Source organism: Nansenia antarctica (genome assembly GCF_963989245.1).
Source record: "Nansenia antarctica genome assembly, chromosome: 1".
In the NCBI taxonomy this organism is placed as follows: Eukaryota; Metazoa; Chordata; class Actinopteri; order Argentiniformes; family Microstomatidae; genus Nansenia; species Nansenia antarctica.
Window position 1 is genome coordinate 63,272,499 of NC_137674.1, and position 19,965 is coordinate 63,292,463.

Below are 19,965 nucleotides of genomic sequence, written 5' to 3' on the forward strand. Positions count from 1 at the left end.
TTAACCAGAACTGATCAGAACTAGTCAAATCAGATACTTGAAGGAAGGACAGAAGGAAGGGAGGGAGGATGGGAAATCCCATATATTTGACCAATGCCAGTCTCTTACCTTCCTAAGCTCTGTGATACAGCCCACAGCGCACCAGTCAAACTCCACACTGCTGCCGATCCGGTACACCCCGGAGCCGATGACCATGACGTGAGGCTCGCCGAAGACCACGTCATTCTCCGTCCCGTTGTAGGTCAGGTACAGGTAGTTGGTGTGGGCAGGCCACTCCGCCGCCACCGTGTCGATCTGCTTCACCACGGGCAGGATTGACCAATCGTGACGCAGCTTCCTCACCGCCAGCTCCGTGCTAGGGGGAGACACACGTACAAGGTTGAAAGGTCAGATGGGTTTCTTTGAATTACGGTGAAAAATAGTTAGGTCAGGTAATGTCTTGAACGGCCGGTTTCACAGACAAGGGTTAAGCCTTGTCCTGGATTAAATCACACTTGCGATGGAAAACCTCCATTGAGGATGCTTTTAAGTCTAGGATTAGTCTTAATCTGCGTCCATGAAACCAGCCCGAAGAGTATGTTGGATTTTTGGTGAACAACAGCAATGTGAAGGGAGAGCCATCAAGGCTGCCCCCCCCCCCCCTATCTTCAAATGAGCCTTCCCCCAATGAGATAAATGGCTGTGGTCTTTTACAAGGTCTTGTGTTTGTTGGTTGGCTCCTAATTTAACTACTATGGTCTATAAAACAGAAGGAAAGCACAGATTCGTTCTCTTTTCTTTATATTTGAGTTTAATTGAAAGGTTGTGTGTTAGACAAATGTTTTATATTGAAAGTTGTCTTTATGTTAGAATAACATAGTTAGGAAAGGAGATGTAATGGCTGGCTGTTGTTTGTGTCGTTGTTTCTGTTCAGTCTGTCTCTCCCTCTCTCGTTCCGTCTCTGTCTCTCCCTCCCACCCACCCTCCCAATCATTTACCATTGAGGATAGAATGTAACATTTTTATATGAAGTATTTGCCATGTAATACTTAAAGATTTTATATATATATATATATATATATATATATATATATATATATATATATATATATATATATATATATATATATATATATATACAGTATATATACAGTATATATATATATATAGTTGTTGTATAAGTATACAGTATTATTAAAACCCTCATTTGATTAATTCTTTGACTATTCTTGCACTAAATCAGCACAAACTATTATTTGCATTTGTTAATCTGACTCCAAGTAATTTAATTATCAATATTAAGTTATGCTTCGCTATGACCTAAATATAGCCACATTTCCTTGGCAAACCTTCGCATTGTAACTGCCATCCTAGTAAGGAGTACAACAGTTTAGTAAACATTATAATCCAATGCAGAGCAACAACATGCTACATGTTAACCTACCTCTGTACGGCCAGGGCGATCTGCTTGTCAGAGAAGCCCAGCTGCTTGGCCTTCCTCATCACCTCCAGGGGCATGGAGCTCTCGTCCTGGTTGTACGACTCCAGCAGGCGCTCGTGGTCGGCGATGTTCTTCATCTTGTGGAGGAACCAGCGGTCGATCTTGGTCAGGTCGTAGAGGCGGTCTACGGTGTAGCCAGCCCTGAGGGCAGCCGCCAGCACGAAGATACGCTTGTCTGTGGGGGTCTGGAGCTCCTGTAGGACCACACACACACACAGACACACACACACACACACACACACAGAGAGAGTTATGGCTTGCTTTACGACTGGACTGAGAGGAGAAGCTATGGTAACAACCACATGAAGCTGACCTCGTCAGAGACTGGTTTGATGGTGTGGTCGAAGCCGACGCAGTTCTCGTCGACCATCCTCAGAGCCTTCTGGAAGGCCTCCTCGAAGCTGCGGCCGATGGACATCACCTCTCCTACAGGCAGAAACATAACGACCACAGACGACCATCAACCAACCAACCAACCCCCTAGTGTAAAAAACTGTTTAAAAAAAACACAAAAAGGACACTTCCTGGTCTTCTCCTCCTTACCCACGCTCTTCATGGAGGAGCCTATCTTGGTGCTGACCCTCAGGAATTTGCTGAGATCCCAGCGAGGCACCTTCACCACACAGTAGTCCAGACTGGGCTCAAAGTTAGCCGTTGTCGAGTTGGTCACAGAGTTCCTGAGCACAAACGGAAAACATGTCCAATTACTCAACAGAACCATATTTTATGGTGAGCATTACTTTTGAATCATAGTATTGATTAGCTCTTTATATAAACTCTTAACACAATACATGAGTATAACTTACTCAGGGATCAGTTTCATTGTAACACACAAGTGATTATAAAGTATAAAACTGAAGAGAACTATCTTGGCTTTAGTAGAGTTTTAAATGTTTTGGTTGATCAAACTCACTTGAGTTGAGGTAGAGGAATGCCCAGACCTAGCTTGGCAGCTACGTAGGCTAGGGGATATCCTGTCGCCTTACTGGCCAAGGCTGAGCTCCGAGACAGGCGGGCATTTACCTCGATGATGTAGTACTGGACCACAGAGAGAGCGCACACACACACACACACACACGCACACATCAGGTTGTTTAATAGCCAACACTCTAATTCAGCAGGTCACTGAACTTCTCTTCTGTAACGAAAAAAGCCCTTTTCAAAGATAATCCATTGCTAGTTCAATAGATGACCATTTAAGAAGGTTAAACCCTCTCATGTTACCAGAAAAAATGAATAAGATCAATTTAAAACATTGCAGTGATTTTTTTCTTTTTGGGGGGGATAATATAATCTCTGGCTTATTTTCTGAAAAAAAAAACATAGATTTGCTTTCAGTGTAAAATATGCCATAATGTTTTAGAGGGCCAGCGTAGGCGGTTTAAGATACCTGTTCAGACTCCGGGTTGAGGGCGTACTGGATGTTACATTCCCCCACAATGCCCAGGTGTCGTATGACCTTGATGGCGGTGTTCCTCAGCATGTTGTACTCGTAGTCGTTGAGCGTCTGACTGGGCGCCACCACGATGGACTCCCCCGTGTGAATACCCAGCGGGTCGATGTTCTCCATGTTACACACCTAGAATTGGAACAATAATGTGTTCTAATCATTCCAATGACATGCCTAGTACATAGACAACAGACGCACCACTTAACTACTCACTAGTCCTACAGTACAGACTAGGGGTGTAACGGATCACCTAACTCACTGATCGGTTCAGATCACGTTTTTTGAGTCACAGATCGGATAATTTTTCGGATCAACACAATTGTTTTTTATTTTTATAAAAACTGCTTTTTCCTTGAATTCTGTAAAAACACCACTTTTATTATGTGAAAAAAAACAACAACATTCAAGATGTCAAACCTGGTCAAATATCTAACATTCTACACTCAAACATTACATATTATACTGAAATACACATTCAACTTAAATTATAGTGCAATATGAGAGAGGGAGGCACCTGGTGAATCACTGGGCTCCTTAAAGCAGACGAATAAACATGTTTTATGCCACTTTTAACTAAATAATGAAGTGAACCCTTCATTTGAACATGGTATGAAAAAAATGCCTCCATTATCAGAAGTTGTCGAGCTACCTTTTTCGTGCCTCCCGTCATAATTGACAGAGAAGACAAAGTGCTCCCATACATGGGATTTAAATGACGAGGGAGGCATTTCGAGTTCTCCTCCGACGTTAACGTTACTAGCACTCGCCATGATACATTTAGGCCGCGTTCGTAAATTCGCTTTGAGAGCGCCGGAGCGCACACTGGGTCCGACGTCATAAAGGGACCAAGTAATTTGATTGGACAAGAGGCATTTCTTGAATGCTGATCAGATTCCAGAGCGAATTTACGAACGCAGCCTTGTTGTTGTGGATTCCCAGCTTCACGTGTAGTGAGTAAACAACGGATTCTTTTTTTTGCGCATTATCAACCTATCATTGCGCTTTAGAGTAAAACAAAGCACGCAACTGTCGCGTCTATCTTTTCATGGCAACTCTACATTGTGATTTACAAGAGATAATATTAGTTCATCTGTAATATTATTACTTGTTTAAATTTTGCACACATGCGTGCCGAACTGTGGGGGGGCGATCCGTACGGATCACGGATCAAATACTGACAAATGAATAAAGACACATAATAACTGAATAGTAAGCTGTAACAAAGCAAAATTAATTATATTATGGGTTAACCGTTAACCAGACATGTTACAGCCAAGTATAGTGTCTATAGTACAGTCAGATATAGTCAAGTACAGTATCTATAGTATAGTCAAGTATAGTGTCCATAGTATAATCAAGTACAGTATCTATAGTATAGTCAAGTACAGTATCTATAGCAGGGGTCTTCAACTAAAATTCAAAGAGGTCCAGTTAGAGAAAATGTCCTCAAGCAAAGGTCCGGAACATCATAATGTCTAGATTGTGTTATGATTCAGTGCCATATATATATATATATATATATATATATATATATATATATATATATATATATATATATATATATATATATATATATATATATAAAAGTACATTTCAATAATATTTCAACAATATTTGTTGTCAAGTTTCACATTGAACTGGTGAGATTATTTACAACACATGCAATTGGACTGAGTTTGCTGGGCCGCTAAACCAGTGCCGTAAAGGCTAGAAAAGCAGCGCAGATTAAGAAACGCTCCGTCAAAATGTAATAATTCTCAATAATTCATTGGTTATAGGTCTGGGTCCGGATAGGAAGGCGTTTGCAGTGTTTCCTCCAGGATTTTTCACATTAGTGGCGGAGCGGTCAGTTTTCGCGATTTTTTTTGCGCGTGCACGCGCATAAAACGCACACTGGTGCTCAAAACAAAGACGTAATTTCACCAAAAACTAGAGGGTGGCAACAATTATAAATGTTTTAATAGCGGTTAAGTCATTAAAGCCGAGCAGGTGATTTTATATAGAAGATGATCAAATACCAATATATCCTACACCTGCAGCGGAACATGCAGAACGCGCATGACACACACACACACAGAAAGATCATCAGCTAATCGAATATGAAGTACACGAGAGATAATCCAGTGTTTCCTCTATATGCATTTATTGGTGGCGGGCCGCCACGAATGAATTTCCTCCGCCACCAAATGATTCAGACAGTCCACTTTGATTCAGGCTGCGCAGAAAGGCAGCGAGTTATTATGACCAGAGAACAGAAAAAAAGCATGTGTCCCTGAACGCTCCGCCAATCACTGTGAGTAAACTGACTCTGAGAATGTCCTCACGTCACATTTTACCGTAATACCCTATATGTTGGTTGAAGTGCAACATCTCAGCTTTCAGGGACAGTTGGATTTTTTTCGATAGCACAAACCGTTTAGAAATTACGGTAATTACAATGTCGGGTGCGGATTTGTGCCGGCGGTACATTCGGCGCAGAAGTGGTATCTATACCAGATAAATAATAACCATTTGCTTACGTACTTTTTCGTTTGTTTACATAGTCTGAAACTACAGATGGTAAGCTTTCAAATGATGCGTCATACATTGAAATCGGAAAAAAAAATCAAGACAACACGAGTATTTGAATGTTTGTTTGTATCATGTTTTGCTCAAGAATGGTGACTGCTAAACGCTGCTAGCGGCTAACGTTTCGTTCTAAAACGAAAGTATTGTAACGTCCCCACTTGGACAGTGGTTGAAATAATGACAGATAGCTTCTCTCATGTAATCTGTGGGTTAAAAAAACGTATAAATCGTATAAAAAAACGATTCTTATGTGCCGTCACTTTAGCAACGACACAGTATTGTCAAGGGGAAAAGAAGGGGAGACGATTTTTTTATTGACAACGGAATTACATGCAGCTAAAATTCAGGGAACATTTGGACAATAAGAGACACACGGGGGAAGTACGGGAAAACAGGGCTCATGTGGGTGTCATCAAAGGTAAGAGTTTGTTTTCTTTAACTCAGCTGATACTCAGCTGTTTACCGAATGCTCCATCTGACTGATTTTACTTCTGTAATGTGGTGGGTTGACATAATTCACGCACGGAACTATAGGTTGAGAGTATTGTTCCGTCCGCAGTTGAGTGCGTAGTACCCAAGTTGTTTAGACTGTTCTATTTACTGCTTGAGTGTGTTGTTGACTAGGGCTGTCCCAAACGACTATTTTTCTATCGATTAATCTATCGATTATTTAATTTACCGATTGGTCTACCGATTATTTTTTTGCTGTTCGGTTAATGTATCACTTAATTTTCCCCAAATAAATGTCAAAAACTTCTCTTATCAACATTTCAGTATTTTATTCAATTATTCTTGCACTGCAGGGCAATATTCCACACAACAAAAAAGATCCTCTCTTTCTTACAGTCCAACATAAAATATAATATTATAAAATATAAAAGTTAACTTCAAGTAAAAGGAAAAGTGCAAGTAATGCAGTAAATTCTGTAAAAAAGTGAAATTCTAACCGGAATACCGTATACCTCTCAGTAACAATCTTTAACAATAACAATCTCAATAACAAACATAACATTCTCCCCCTCTCTCTGCTCTCCCCATCCCCCCTTAGCTCTCTCCCCCCCTCTCTCCCTTCTCCCCCCTCCACCTTAGGCATTACTGTGGAGGAATGTGAGCATGTCACACTCACACTCACACACAGACACACAGAGACAAAGATACACACACATGCGTGACACATACACACACACACACACACACACACACACACACAAACTGTTCCGTTGTGAGACAAGCATCACTAACGGCCCGCGACCAGTCAGAACAGGACTGTGGTAAACACAACAGCTTAGCTAGTACTGTTTTAGGAGATAAATATGGAGATAATAGGGCTATGCCCCGGGGTAGAAACACAAGACTGGCTGGATAAGGTCTACAGGTCCTCACGGTCATTTTAAGCCGTCAGCCAGCTTTCTACGACCACGGGAAGTCATGTTAAAAGTGAAGTTACTTCTGTTAAACTGGCTATAAGCTAACATCGCTAATCGCTAACTCTCTCCGTGTTTGCACTGGTCGCAGCCATTTTGTTTATTTACGACTAACCGACGCATATTACGCAAACCGACGTATTGACGTAGTCGATGACGTCGATGACGTCGACTAATCGTAACAGCCCTATTGTTGACAATCGTTCATGTCCTTCATTAAACATTTAGCTTTGTCATTTGATACGCCGCCTATGACTACCATCTCTCTGCACTACAGTAAACAGTTAATCAGTAACATTAGCCGCTTTTGTGCTCATGTAGGCCTACTTCGTATTATATTATAGCTGATGATCTTTGTGTGTGTGTATGTGACTGTCAGTCCCAAGTTTATATTCTGTATATTCTCTTCTTTTTTTTGGGTCATCCTCTAGTTTTGGCTGAAATTAGGTCGTTGTTTTGAGCGCGCGTGCGCGTTTCATGCGCGTGCACGCGGGAAAAAAGGGCTATCCGCCACCAATGTAAAAATTCCTGGAGGAAACACTGTAATCAGCTCATCGAATATGAAGTACACAAGAGTAGAGTACACATGGAACCGGGAACGCGCATACAGCACTGAACAACATCCGTAGAATATAAACTTGTGCCCCGCGGTGGCGTAGCGGTCTAAGCACTAGCCACTAGTGCAAGCTGCCCACCGGGGACTGGGATCGAATCCCGGTCTCGCCAGACCCGGATATGGCCGAGGCACACAGGGAGCGGCATATTGAGCGGCCGCTCCAGAGGGCGGTATAGGACTATTTCCGGACAAGGATCCGTCGCGCAACAGCGCCCCCGGGGTGCCGGAATAACGGTGCTGGGCTCGAGGAGCCAGTCAGCTAGTCTGCCTGGCGATCTCCTTTGGGGCTGCCGGCCACAGGGTCGTGCGGCGGATCCTACGCAATAGGCAGGGGATAATTGGATGCTAGGTTGGGTTCAATTGGATACTAAATTGGGTGAAAAAGGGATAAAATCTGAAGATTTTTTTTTTATATATATATATATATATATAAACTTGTGACTGACAGTCACATACATACACACACACACACACACACACACACACACACAATAAAAAGATCATCAGCTCATCAATACGAAGTAGGCCTACATGAGAGTACACGCACAAAACCGGCTAACGTTACTCATTAACTGTTTACACAAGTAAAAGCATTCGGTAACCAACAACAGCAAGGTAATGCTATCAGTTGAGTTAAAGAAAACCAACTCTTACCTTTGAGGACACCAACATGAGCCCTGCTTACCCGTACCTCCGCCGTTCTGTTCGTGGTGATTTTAGAGGCAATAGATTATTTTTGCCCCGCGCATATTGCTATGAACAGTTGGAAGCTAGCATTAGGTGCGAGAATGCTCGGTTAACCCATTAGCGGGAACATTATTTGTTTCACAAAAAACAACAAAAACAGCTGATTTAGTTGACAGAGACATACATTACGAATGTTCATTTAAAATACTCTATACTGAGCACTGGTATAAGAACATGAACCAGAGAACAGCAGTAAATGCAATAACCCACAGTCGTCGCTGATGATGTTGCATTTTCGATTAGGGTAGGTTTACGGGATTAAAGGGACGGGCGCCGGGCGAGAGAGAGAGAGAGGAGAGTGATTTCTTGAAATCCAAATGTCCCGCGAAATTCGGACCAATCACAAAACTGTTTTGAAAGCGCGTCGCCGCGCGCCTGTTGAGAGCGATTCAGTCTCGATTGCAGTGCGAACACAAACGACAAGGTTAATTGCAACATTGTAACATATTGTAACTAACTACGCCCTAAATCGTAACGAAATGTAGGTCTGGAAGCGGCCAAAATCTAGCTTCAATCAGCTTTTTTTCTGTTCTCCGGTCATAATAACTCGCTGCCTTTCTGCGCAGCCTGAATCAAAGTGGACTGTCTGAATCAATTAGTGGCGGAGGAAATTCATTTGTGGCGGCTCGCCACGAATAAATGCATATAGAGGAAACACTGCGTTTGGGTCCGAGCCCGGACCGAGGTCCGCCAGTTGGTGATGGCTGATCTATAGTATAGTCTAGTACAGTATCTATAGTATAGTCATGTATAGTGTCTATAGTACAGTCAGGTATAGTCAAGTATAGTGTCTATAGTATAGTCAAGTATAATAATAATAATAATTCATTGTATTTATATAACGCTTTTCCGAGGCTCAAAGACGCTGGTCTTAGTATAGTGTCTATAGTATAGTCAGGTATAGTGTCTATAGTACAGTCAAGTACAGTGTCTATAGTACAGTCAAGTACAGTGTCTATAGTACAGTCAGGTACAGTGACGTCCCTCTACTTACAGTGACACAGTTGTCATAGGCGTCTCGGACCACCTCATACTCGATCTCCTTCCAGCCCTTCAGGGACTTGTCGACGAGGACCTGGGAGGTGTGGGCGAACGCCGAGGTCACCAGGGTGATCAGCTCCTCCCTGGTGTTGGCGAAGCCGGAGCCCAGCCCGCCGAGGGCGTACGCCGCGCGCACCAGGACGGGGTAGCCCAGACGATCTGCAGCCGCCGCTGCCTGTGGGCGTGGAGGGGGGAGAGAGAGCACACATACAGAGATGTCTCCAAGGGAGTTTGAGAGAGAGTGAGGTTGTGTGTGTGTACGTTACAGCGCTGTGTCGCTGGGAGTGTGTGGAGGTACATGTGAACAAAGTAATCACGCTCACCTCACCAGCTCATAGTGTGCATGAGTGTGAGGGCACGTGTGTGTGTGTGTGTGTATGTGTGTGTGTGTGTGGTGGTCTGACGGCGCACCCTCGCCTCACCTGTTCCACAGACAGTGCCGCCTCACTGGGTGCCACGTGCTCGTTGATCTCCTCCATCTTCTCCACAAACACCTTCCTGTCCTCCGTCATCTCGATGGCGGCCACGGGCGTGCCCAGCACGCGCACGTTGTACTTCTCCAGGACGCCGCGCTTGGTCAGCTCCACGCCACAGTTCAGAGCGGTCTGCCCCCCGAAGGTCAGCAGGACGCCGTCTGGACGCTCATTCTTGATCACCTGAAGCAAGGGAAACGAACCGGGGGGGGGTCAGTTAATCCTGAGGGCTTACTAGTGGTGGTGTTCCCAGGTGGGATTTCAACTCATGACCTTCTGATCACCATCACTACTACTACTACTACTACTACTACTCACTATCCATTACTACCCCCATCCTCAGGCTGGACTCCAATCACAACGTGTAAACGTTTAACACTGCCTAGGCTTCAGCTAAGACTGCCTTGTGGCAGGAGACCCAGGTTCAATACCTGTTGGGTGACACTCACTTTCTACTGATCTACTGTCAGTTCTGAGATTCTGAGCCAGTTGTGCTACACGGCTACACGTGGCTTGCTTCTTTACCACTGTGGTCAGAGGTCAGTGTGTGGACTAGACCGGAGCATGCAGCAGGTGACGCTGTGGAGGTGGTGGGCAGGTCTTTTGACTCACCTGGGTGACGTACTCTGGGGTGAGAGGCAGGAAGTAGACCTTGTCCGCAAGGCCCTTGGAGGTCTGGACTGTAGCGATGTTGGGGTTGATGAGCACAGTCTGGATGTTCTCTTCCTTCAGGGCCTTGATGGCCTGGGGGGTCGGTGGGGGTGGGGGGGGACACAGAAGAGGAGCTGGTTAGTTTTAGCACACCCTCAAAATAAACATGGGAGTGAAATGTACTACAAATGACACCTGCTGGGGCACCAAACATTCTCAAACAGAATAGGTATTATTTCCAATACATTATTCTATTATATTCTATAATTCTACAATTATTATTCTATAGTTCTTGATTACTACAATCTGAGCCAATCCCAAGAACACACTTCTTTATATTCCATACCAAAACCCTTTGTCTCCAGTGTGTGCCTATTGCTGTTGTGTGTGTGTGTGTGTGTCACCTGAGAGCCAGAGTAGTCAAACTCCCCAGCCTGTCCGATGGAGAGACCTCCGGACCCCAGGATCAGCACCTTCCTGGGCCGGACAAACTCCTCGGGCTTGGGAGAGTCGGGGAAGGTCAGGTGCTCCGTCAGTCTCTCCTTCACTAACAGCATGAAGAGAAGGTGCTCATTAATATCCCACAGCTCTGACATTGGAGGCATTTTTCCGCAAAATGTTTTAGAAATTGTTCTGCAATGTTTTCAGGGGTCTAGGTAGATGTCCTGCATAATAATAACTGTAGAAAAAGTGTATGACACAGTAACAGTGTTTCCTCTATATGCATTAATTCGCGGCGGGCCGCCACAAATTAATTTTCTCCGCCACTAATTGATTCAGTTATTATGACCGGAGAACAGAAGAAAAAGCAGATTGAAGCTAGATTTAGGCCGCTTCCAGACCTACATTTCGTTACGATTTAGGGTGTAGTAAATTACAATATGTTACAATGTTGCAATTAACCTCGTCGTTTGTGTTCGCACTGCAATCGAGACTGAATCGCTCTCAACAGGCGCGCGGCGCGAGGCAACGCGCTTGCAAAACAGTTTTGTGATTGGTCCGAATTTCGCGGGACATTTGGATTTCAGGAAATCACTCTCCTCTCTCTCTCTTCGCCCATCGCCGGTGCCTTTAATCCCGTATCCTAATCGAAAATGCAACATCATCAGCGACGACTGTGGGTTATTGCATTTACTGCTGTTCTCTGGTTCATGTTCTTATACCAGTGAACATTCGTAATGTAGTCTCTGATGTTCATGGTCAACTAAATCAGCCTATTTTGTGAAACAAATAATGTTCCCGCTAATGGGTTAACCGAGCAGCCTCTAATGCTAGCTTCGAACTATTAATAGCATAAACGTTGGTAAATGTCATAAACGACACAGTATTGGCAGGGGGAAAGAAGGGTAGTCGAATTTTTATTGACAACGGATTTACATGCTGGAAAAACATGCAGCTAAAATTCAGGGAACATTTGGAGAGAGAGACACAAGGTGTGGTCGCATGGTCTAATTACAGGGCAAAATGCGCGGGGCAAAAATAATCTATTGCCTCTAAAATCATCACGAACAGAACGGCGGAGGTACGGGTAAACAGGGTTCATGTCGCTGTCATTAAAGGTAAGAATTGGTTTTCTTTAACTCAGCTGATACATTACCTTGCTGTTGGTTGTTTACCGAATCTGTCACTAGGGATGCTCCGATCTGGATTTTTGGGGCCGATACCGATCACCGATTTTTTTCCTCAAGATCAACCGATACCGATACCGATTTTTTTTTAAATACATAACTGTAGGCCTACTGACTGGATAGCCTACATATTTTTTGCTTTTTAGACAAAAGTTTTGATCCATTAGGCACCAAGCAAACGCAGACCCATTTTTATGGCATAGTAAAAGTCTGGCCTATCACCCAGTTAGGGCCTGAAGCCCAAGTCAGTCGATATGGCTGTATAAAAGACATCATAAACGTGGCCTTCATGGTTTACATACTGTTACGTCCTCCTATGTTTTCTGTTCAGTTATCTGTCTTCCCCAGGGAAAAAAATAAAAAAATAAATAAAATATCGGTTTTTGCGATCGGCCATTTTTGCCGATCACCGATCGAGTCATTTGGAGTGAAATCGGCCGATTTAAATCGGTGGCCGATAAATCGGAGCATCCCTATCTGTCACACTGTGATTTTACTTACCGGTACTAGTGAGTAACATTAGCCGGTTTTGTGCGTGTACCCTCATGTAGGACTTCTTCGTATTGATGAGCTGATGATCTTTCATTGTGTGTGTGTGTGTGTGTGTGTGTGTATGTATGTATGTATGTGACTGTCAGTCACAAGTTTATATTCTACGGATGTTGTTCAGTGCGGTATGCGCGTTCCCGGTTCCATGTGTGCTCTACTCTTGTGTACTTCATATTCGATGAGCTGATTATCTCTAGTGTACTTCATATTCGACGAGCTGATGATCTTTCTGTGTGTGTCAGTGTCTTGGGCGTATCTGTCAGTCACATGTATATTATACGGTAACTGATGTTCAGTGCTGTATGCGCGTTCTGCATGTTCTGCTGCAGCTGTAGGATATCTTGGCTTTAATGACTTAACCTCTATTTATAACAAAAAAAAATGTTACCACCCTCTAGTTTTTGGTGAAATTACGTCTTTGTTTTGAGCGCCATGGCGCGTTGCACGCGAAAAATCACCACCCCGCCACTAATGTGAGGAATCCTGGAGGAAACACTGCAGTATATGTGTATGTCAATGTGTATAATACAGATATGCTCCCCACTATCCCCCTGTACAGTTTCTCTACTGTAAATAAATGAATAATAATACAAAAAGATATATATTCTAGCATTGTGACTGCCAATGGCCCCTGGTCCTAGCATAGATTTGTTTTTCTTATGATGACTAATGGATAGATGATTCAAATACCGGTACTTAGACAAATGTATTTGTTATAAGTCTCTTGGGATAAAGGTAATATGTAATATGAGAGTGGAGGAGAGAACATGTACAGTGTATCTAACCTGGTTTGCCAGTCTTGCCCTCCTTGCCATCTCTGACGGTGTCCAGAAACACATCAAACAGGCTGACCAGGTCTGTGGGCCCGGCCATGTGCTCTGGGTGGAACTGGACACTGAGGAGACACAGACAACACAATATCAACATCAGCACCTGAGACACAGACAACACAATATCAACATCAGCACCTGAGACACAGACAACACAATATCAACATCAGCACCTGAGACACAGACAACACAATATCAACATCAGCACCTGAGACATTGACAACACAATATCAACATCAGCACCTGAGACACGGACAACACAATATCAACATCAGCACCTGAGACATTGACAACACAATATCAATATCAACAACTGAGACATAGACAACACAATATCAACACCTGAGACATGGACAACACAATATCAATATCAACACCTGAGCGACCTCTTTTTCTGTGTTAACATAAGTATCTAGAGAGAACATTTATTTATTCATTACATCGACATTTTTCTCCTACACAGTGCCCTGCATAAGTAATGGGACAGTTAAGCATTTTTTGTTCTTTTGGCTCTAAACACCAAAAGTTTGGATTTGAAATCAAACAATTACTGTTAGGTTAAAGCAGAGATTTGTGTACATATTGGTTTCACCAATTCAGTAAAAAAATATTTTTTTATGAATAGTCTCCCTATTTCCGGGTACCCATGTATGCATGCACGTATGAGAAATGTACAATGTAGTTTCACAACAAAGAACGTACATTCTGGGTAATATTACTTTTTACTATGCATTCACTTCACACTGAAAGTAACATATTGTACATCTATAACACTGCCTTGCTTTGTTGTTGACTGTGTTGTTTACACTCACTGTCTCAATCCAATCACCGTTGCGTCTAATCTGCATTACCCGAGGAGACGTACCCACCCACCCCCCTGTCTATGGGGTCTTACCTGAACAGGTGTTTGGAGTTGTGGACGATGCCCTCACTGGTCTGGTCGTTGGCGTTGGTAAAGAGTACGTCCCAGTCCTCCGGGAGGGTGAGGGGGTCAACAGCAAAGCCGTGGTTCTGAGACGTGATGTAACAGCGCTCTGTACCCTTGTGAATGCACGGCTGGTTATGACCACGGTTGCCGTACCTAGGAACAAACAGACACACAGTCATGAAAGAGGTCATGTGGATGTAGTAGTCCTGTTTCTACTGCAGGTTTCGGATCAATTTAAATTGTATTCACTCGACGCAAGAAGCAAAATACAATTCTAATTCTAAGTATTGACACTAGCCCAATGTTTTTCATAGAGAGTTTTCAATTCTACTACTACTACTGACCAAGAGGATGGCTGCATCCAAGATGCAGAGACATAATATTACTGCAGAACATTCTGATTCCCAGTGGTCAAGGTCTTGGTGATTGATATAAACCCTGTGAACTTCAACTCTGTCCAGCTGCAAAGCCACAAATTCCACAGGGACAAAAGGAAAGACTGGCATCTGAACTGGCCTTGGAACGAACACCAACAAAGTAACTATCCCCCCAATTCCCAGGAACTTTCCCAAAACAAACCGCTGGCCTCTCCAGCACCTCAGCAATAGACTAGGCCTCCTCCAGACTGCTGCGCTCAGCAGAAAAGTACATTTCACACCACAGCGCTCCCAGAGAAATGAGGACGAGGCCTGGGAAACGCAGAGAGTTGAGGGGGGCTACCGAGACAGTAGCATCAACACTAGATGCATAGGCTTTGTCTCCACTTTAAGCTTTACAAAGACAAGAGTCAGCAGGACCTAAGACAAGAGGGGCAGAGGGAGAGAGGGAGAGGGAGAGGCAGTTCCGTCCCTGTCCCCTTAGGCCATGACAATAGCCAGTACCCTGAGTGAAGAGAGTAGTACTTTATTGATCCTATTGTGAACAGAAATTGGTTATTTCCTCACTTCATTTTGAAGGTCTTCGCTCCGATAACGAGAGAGAGAAGCTGGTGTCCGAGACAGATCCCGAACACGGGCTTGGGGTTGTCCACACACACCACCTTCTTCACGTTGTCTATGGTCTCCTTACAGAACTGGGGGTCCCCCGGACCGTTGCTGATGAACAGTCCGTCGTAATCTGCAAGGGAAAAAACATTGTTGTCATACCATCATCTCTTCAACCTGCCATGTCATGACACAGAGGGAGTCATGCAGTCCTACAAACCGTTTTGCAATTGTTATTATTATTTTTAAAACGTGTCATCAATGAAGGATCCCAATTGAAGGTGTGATTTAGTCTCGGACTACGCTGATTCAGTGTCCGGTGAAAACAGTGCCAATTCAGAAATGAAATCTGCTGTGACAATTAACCTTTGTTGTCTACAGCATGAAAGCATATGATATTGTCTCTATAACCCTGCTGCGAGTTAGATTGAAGCTCTCACAGTTGACAGGCATGAAAACAGGTTGCTGAATGGAAGCAGAGACTGAGGGAGAATAATGTCAAGGCCAGTGCTTTATCTGGGACTACCAACCGTTGCTGTCCAGAGGGTGGTCCCAGGGCACCACGGTCACGCAGGCTCCTCTCTGGCACAGGCAGCGGATCTGGTTGTACTTGATGCCACAGTCCACGGCTGTGATCCTCACACTGCCACTGGGGTTGAACACCCTGGGAGCCTATACACACACACACACACACACACACTTTAACTACCACTAATCCTAGAAATGTCTCATGAGAAGTCCCTTTTCAGTGTCTTGTAATGTCATACTCTTACCTGGGCATCAATATGATACTAAATGAGTTTGATGCAGATTTTAAGATTCAAAAGCTGCACAGTAGTGTAAACATAATGTGGCACAGGAGGACAGGACAATTTAAAACAGCTGTCAAGAAAATCTCTGTAATTTTTTTGGATTTGTTGAACAAGCCTTTACCTTCATGGACACCTCTCTGACCAAGTTCCTCTGATCCGGGTTGTCAAATGGAACGTCAGAGGCAGGGGTTCCATCTACGACCAGCTTCCCCAACATGGTTCCCTTCTCACGGATCTTCTTGGTCAGCCGGCGGGTGTCAATACCTACAGAACATCACAACAACAACAACATCATCATCATCATCAACAAAAACGGTTTGTCTTATGTACCTTACATTCACGTGTTAAACATTTAGGAACAGGGTCCGCTGGCAGTCACAATGCTACTTATTACTTAAAGTAATACTATGTGTACTTGTGTCTTGTGTTTGAAAGGTCTTTGCACTTCAGCTTGTTATGCTTTGGTCGTATTGAACATTCTTTATTTAAATGCAAACTTCAGCATTAGGATGCATTTGCATATTTAGGAGTGATGACTTGGTGAAGTTGGCGGCAGTGCTTGCACAACACAAAGCCAGGGTTTTACCAGATTACGCAATTCAGTAATTATTTGCCTATCTGGTTAGATGCCAAACCACCAGATAGATACTGCCAGTATTTGTACTCTGTCAATGACAATAAAGTTGAATCTAATCTAATCGAATGAACAACACATTGTGAACTGACCCTCTAGCCCCGGAATGCCCTGCTCCTTCAGCCATTGGTCCAGAGACAGCGCTGCACTCCAGTGGCTGGGACTCTGAGAGACCTCTCCTACAATGAGGGCTGCAGCGTGGATCCTAGACGACTCAAACCACTGAGGAAACACAGAGGAAACGTGTCAATCACTCACACAAACAACTTTTCCTGAAAAGTGTGTGTGGGTGCCCTCAAGTTAAATACACACACACACACACACACATCATTTCAGCAGTTTATTGGCCAAGGTTGGTTCTCATAGTGGCTGCCAGGTAGACCACTCAACACACCTTGCTGAGGCCGAAGTCACCCTCCTCATCTTGGGGTACACCATAGTTCCCCACCAGAGGGTAGGTGAGGGTCAGGATCTGGCACCTGTAAGATGGGTCAGTCAGGGCCTCAGGGTAACCCACCATACCTGTCTGGAACACTGAAAGAAAAGGGGGAAAAAAGGTTAAAGAGACTGTTAATGAAAAGGGGAATCATGGTGCGATCTGTGCACATCTGTGAAATCATAATATTCAGACTTCATTTATTAGGAGAAATATAAGATCTTTCAGATTTTACATTAAAATCCAATTGAATGCACTCCATAATTGCAGTGTATGGGTTGGAGCCCTCATATTCAAAGTAGTCTAACTCAAGAGTTCCCCCACTGGCACCGAAGTAGATCTGAATGCCGGAGTCAGGGAGCATCTGTTTTACAGCTGGCTACTGACTGGCATGCCACCTAATCTCGGCCCCCTCTGTCCTGCATAGTAAAGGGGACACGCGTGATTTACGAGGGGGTTCACTAGATCCGATGTGCAATCAGAAAAATGTAGCCGCAAACTTGAATATTCAGCGCGAAACACATGTGCGGGTGGTAGTAGTGGTGGTGGTGGTGAAGGGTAAATCTATTCAATCTATTTCAGTGGGATATAGTGAGGTATTTTGAGATGTGGGGCCTAGAACGAACGCAATCGCAGTATGTGTAGCTACAACATACTAGCTCTAGTGTTTCGCGATTAATTCCGTCATTAAAAAATTACTTACCAACTTCTCCAGACACTGACTCATTTGCCCCGAAAAGGCGGCCTTTGAATGTGGTCCCATCTTCTAAAATCAAGGTTGCCATTCTTGTCAAAACGTTCACGACTTCAATAGATGACAATCAACGCTGGCTTTTTTATATCGATTATGTGAAAGCTTGTTCTCAGGTTTTTCTCCAGTCGCAGGTTCAGTTCCGCAATGCTTGCCCACGTGAAACACACGCCGCCGAACACAGACTAGATCAGATGCAACGTGGATGCTCGAAAGACCAAAACCCTCCCTTGAAAAATGTCTGCAAGCTAAAATCAACAGTAATTGGTGTGCGTATACTTATGCCCTATACAAAACAAAGCGTTAAACCGTCCAAATGAATTTTGTTGGAGAAAATGAGTTTTTCGATGGCCGTATGCTTGGTCCACACCTCTCCACACGCCGCCAAAGCAGTGTGGAACTTGTTTAGCGACCTCAATGGGGTTACATAGTGCGTAGAGCGTCAGCACGTTGAAGGAGGAGACCGAGAGTACGTTCGTAAACTTGCTCTAAGAGCGCCGGAGCGCACACTGAGTTCAACGACATAGAGCGACCAAGTAATTTGATTGGACAAGAAGCATTCCATAAGTGCTGATCAGATTTCCAGACCGTGTTTATGAACGCACCCAGAAGCAGACAACCAACTTCAAAAGTTAAGCCAATGTTGGGGTGGGTGGGCTAGATGAACATACACACTCAATAAAGACACACACTCAATAGAAATAAATAAAATAACATATATTAACATTTGAGAAGTTAAATAACAATAAGAGTCAACAATTACATTTATTTATAAAAGCAACAAACTTGCACATAACAAGGTCTATAACCAAAGACAATGTCAAATGAACAGTGAACACCACTAAAAACAAAAACATATTCCAAATAAATAAAAATAAATAAAGACTACAAAATAGTTAACTACAAAACAACAGCTATAGGCTACTGTAGAAACTAAATAACAATTAACAACTGCAAAGTATTCAAAATAATAAATAGTAAAGTCAACATATTTAAACTATAAAAGCAACAAATGTGCACATAAGTGAAGACAATGACAAATGAACACCAATAAAAACAAAAAATATTTTGACAAATAAATAGATTAAATTGCATGGATTAGATTAAGACAAATTGCATGGACCAGTGATCATGGAAGAATACCGTAAATCCTGTAATAGTGGCCTCTATTTCATCAAAAATCCGGTCTCTTATAATGGCCTTTCACTCCGGTTATTGTTAATATAACAGTTTAATCTGGTCATTATATGCTGTCAACTGCCTGTTTACATACCACATAGATATCACATATTTGGATAAAACGTTATATTTCTCTTTGTATTTGCCAGCAGCTCCCTCACCTCCACCCGGGTCCTGGTCACCAGACAGGTTTAATAACGGCGCTTTTCCATCAGCGGCCCGGATCGCTTCGGGTCGGGTCGCTTCGGCCCGCTTTTGAACAGTTCTGGTTTTCCACTATACACAACAGACCAGGAACTAGTAGGAGGAGTAGGCGATAGTAGGCGGAGTTACGCGTCATAAAAGCGCGCCATGGTGGTGACGTATATTTTCACGAGACACAACACAGCCACAACAACAGCGACATGGAGGAACTTGAAGCTATCGTATGCCTTTCCCTCGGCATGTGGTATATTACTAACTGTGATTTTTTTGGAGAGAAAGAGAAAGAGAGAGAGGAAGCTATGTACACATAATAAAGTCATGTTTTTTTAACCCTTAAAACCACTGCCTTCACTTGTCTGCTTTATGAACTATAGTATCATTGTGTGCCGTGTTATTCACGGACAAACACGGTGCCCGGAGGCACCCTTTGCGGGTTAATAACTTCGGTTTACCGTGGGTTAGGATAACAATTCAAACGTGTCCGGATAGGGGAGAGGACAGGGAATCTGAAACCATTTGAATGGTGTCGATCCTACACTCCTATCACGGTCGACAGCGCGGAGCGAATTCCCTGGTAAAAC

The 19,965-nt window shown here is 43.5% G+C and overlaps 1 protein-coding gene across 1 annotated transcript in view; it reads right to left on the reverse strand.

The window, feature by feature from the left end:
• Positions 1-18,052, reverse strand: part of cad (carbamoyl-phosphate synthetase 2, aspartate transcarbamylase, and dihydroorotase) — a 33,995-nt gene extending 15,943 nt beyond the window's left edge. The window contains exons 1-18 of the mRNA XM_080545460.1: positions 17,954-18,052; positions 17,209-17,348; positions 16,907-17,036; positions 16,302-16,444; positions 15,899-16,040; positions 15,330-15,501; positions 14,353-14,538; positions 13,413-13,522; positions 10,855-10,997; positions 10,412-10,543; positions 9,749-9,982; positions 9,280-9,501; positions 2,871-3,059; positions 2,394-2,518; positions 2,024-2,157; positions 1,794-1,906; positions 1,424-1,674; positions 109-355 (exon numbers count right to left, since the gene is read on the reverse strand). Coding sequence (XP_080401586.1) covers positions 109-355; positions 1,424-1,674; positions 1,794-1,906; positions 2,024-2,157; positions 2,394-2,518; positions 2,871-3,059; positions 9,280-9,501; positions 9,749-9,982; positions 10,412-10,543; positions 10,855-10,997; positions 13,413-13,522; positions 14,353-14,538; positions 15,330-15,501; positions 15,899-16,040; positions 16,302-16,444; positions 16,907-17,036; positions 17,209-17,348; positions 17,954-18,035 — 2,895 coding nt within the window. The 5' untranslated portion in view covers positions 18,036-18,052. The remainder of the gene's footprint in view (positions 1-108; positions 356-1,423; positions 1,675-1,793; positions 1,907-2,023; positions 2,158-2,393; positions 2,519-2,870; positions 3,060-9,279; positions 9,502-9,748; positions 9,983-10,411; positions 10,544-10,854; positions 10,998-13,412; positions 13,523-14,352; positions 14,539-15,329; positions 15,502-15,898; positions 16,041-16,301; positions 16,445-16,906; positions 17,037-17,208; positions 17,349-17,953) is intronic.
• Between the last annotated feature and the right edge of the window lie 1,913 nt (positions 18,053-19,965).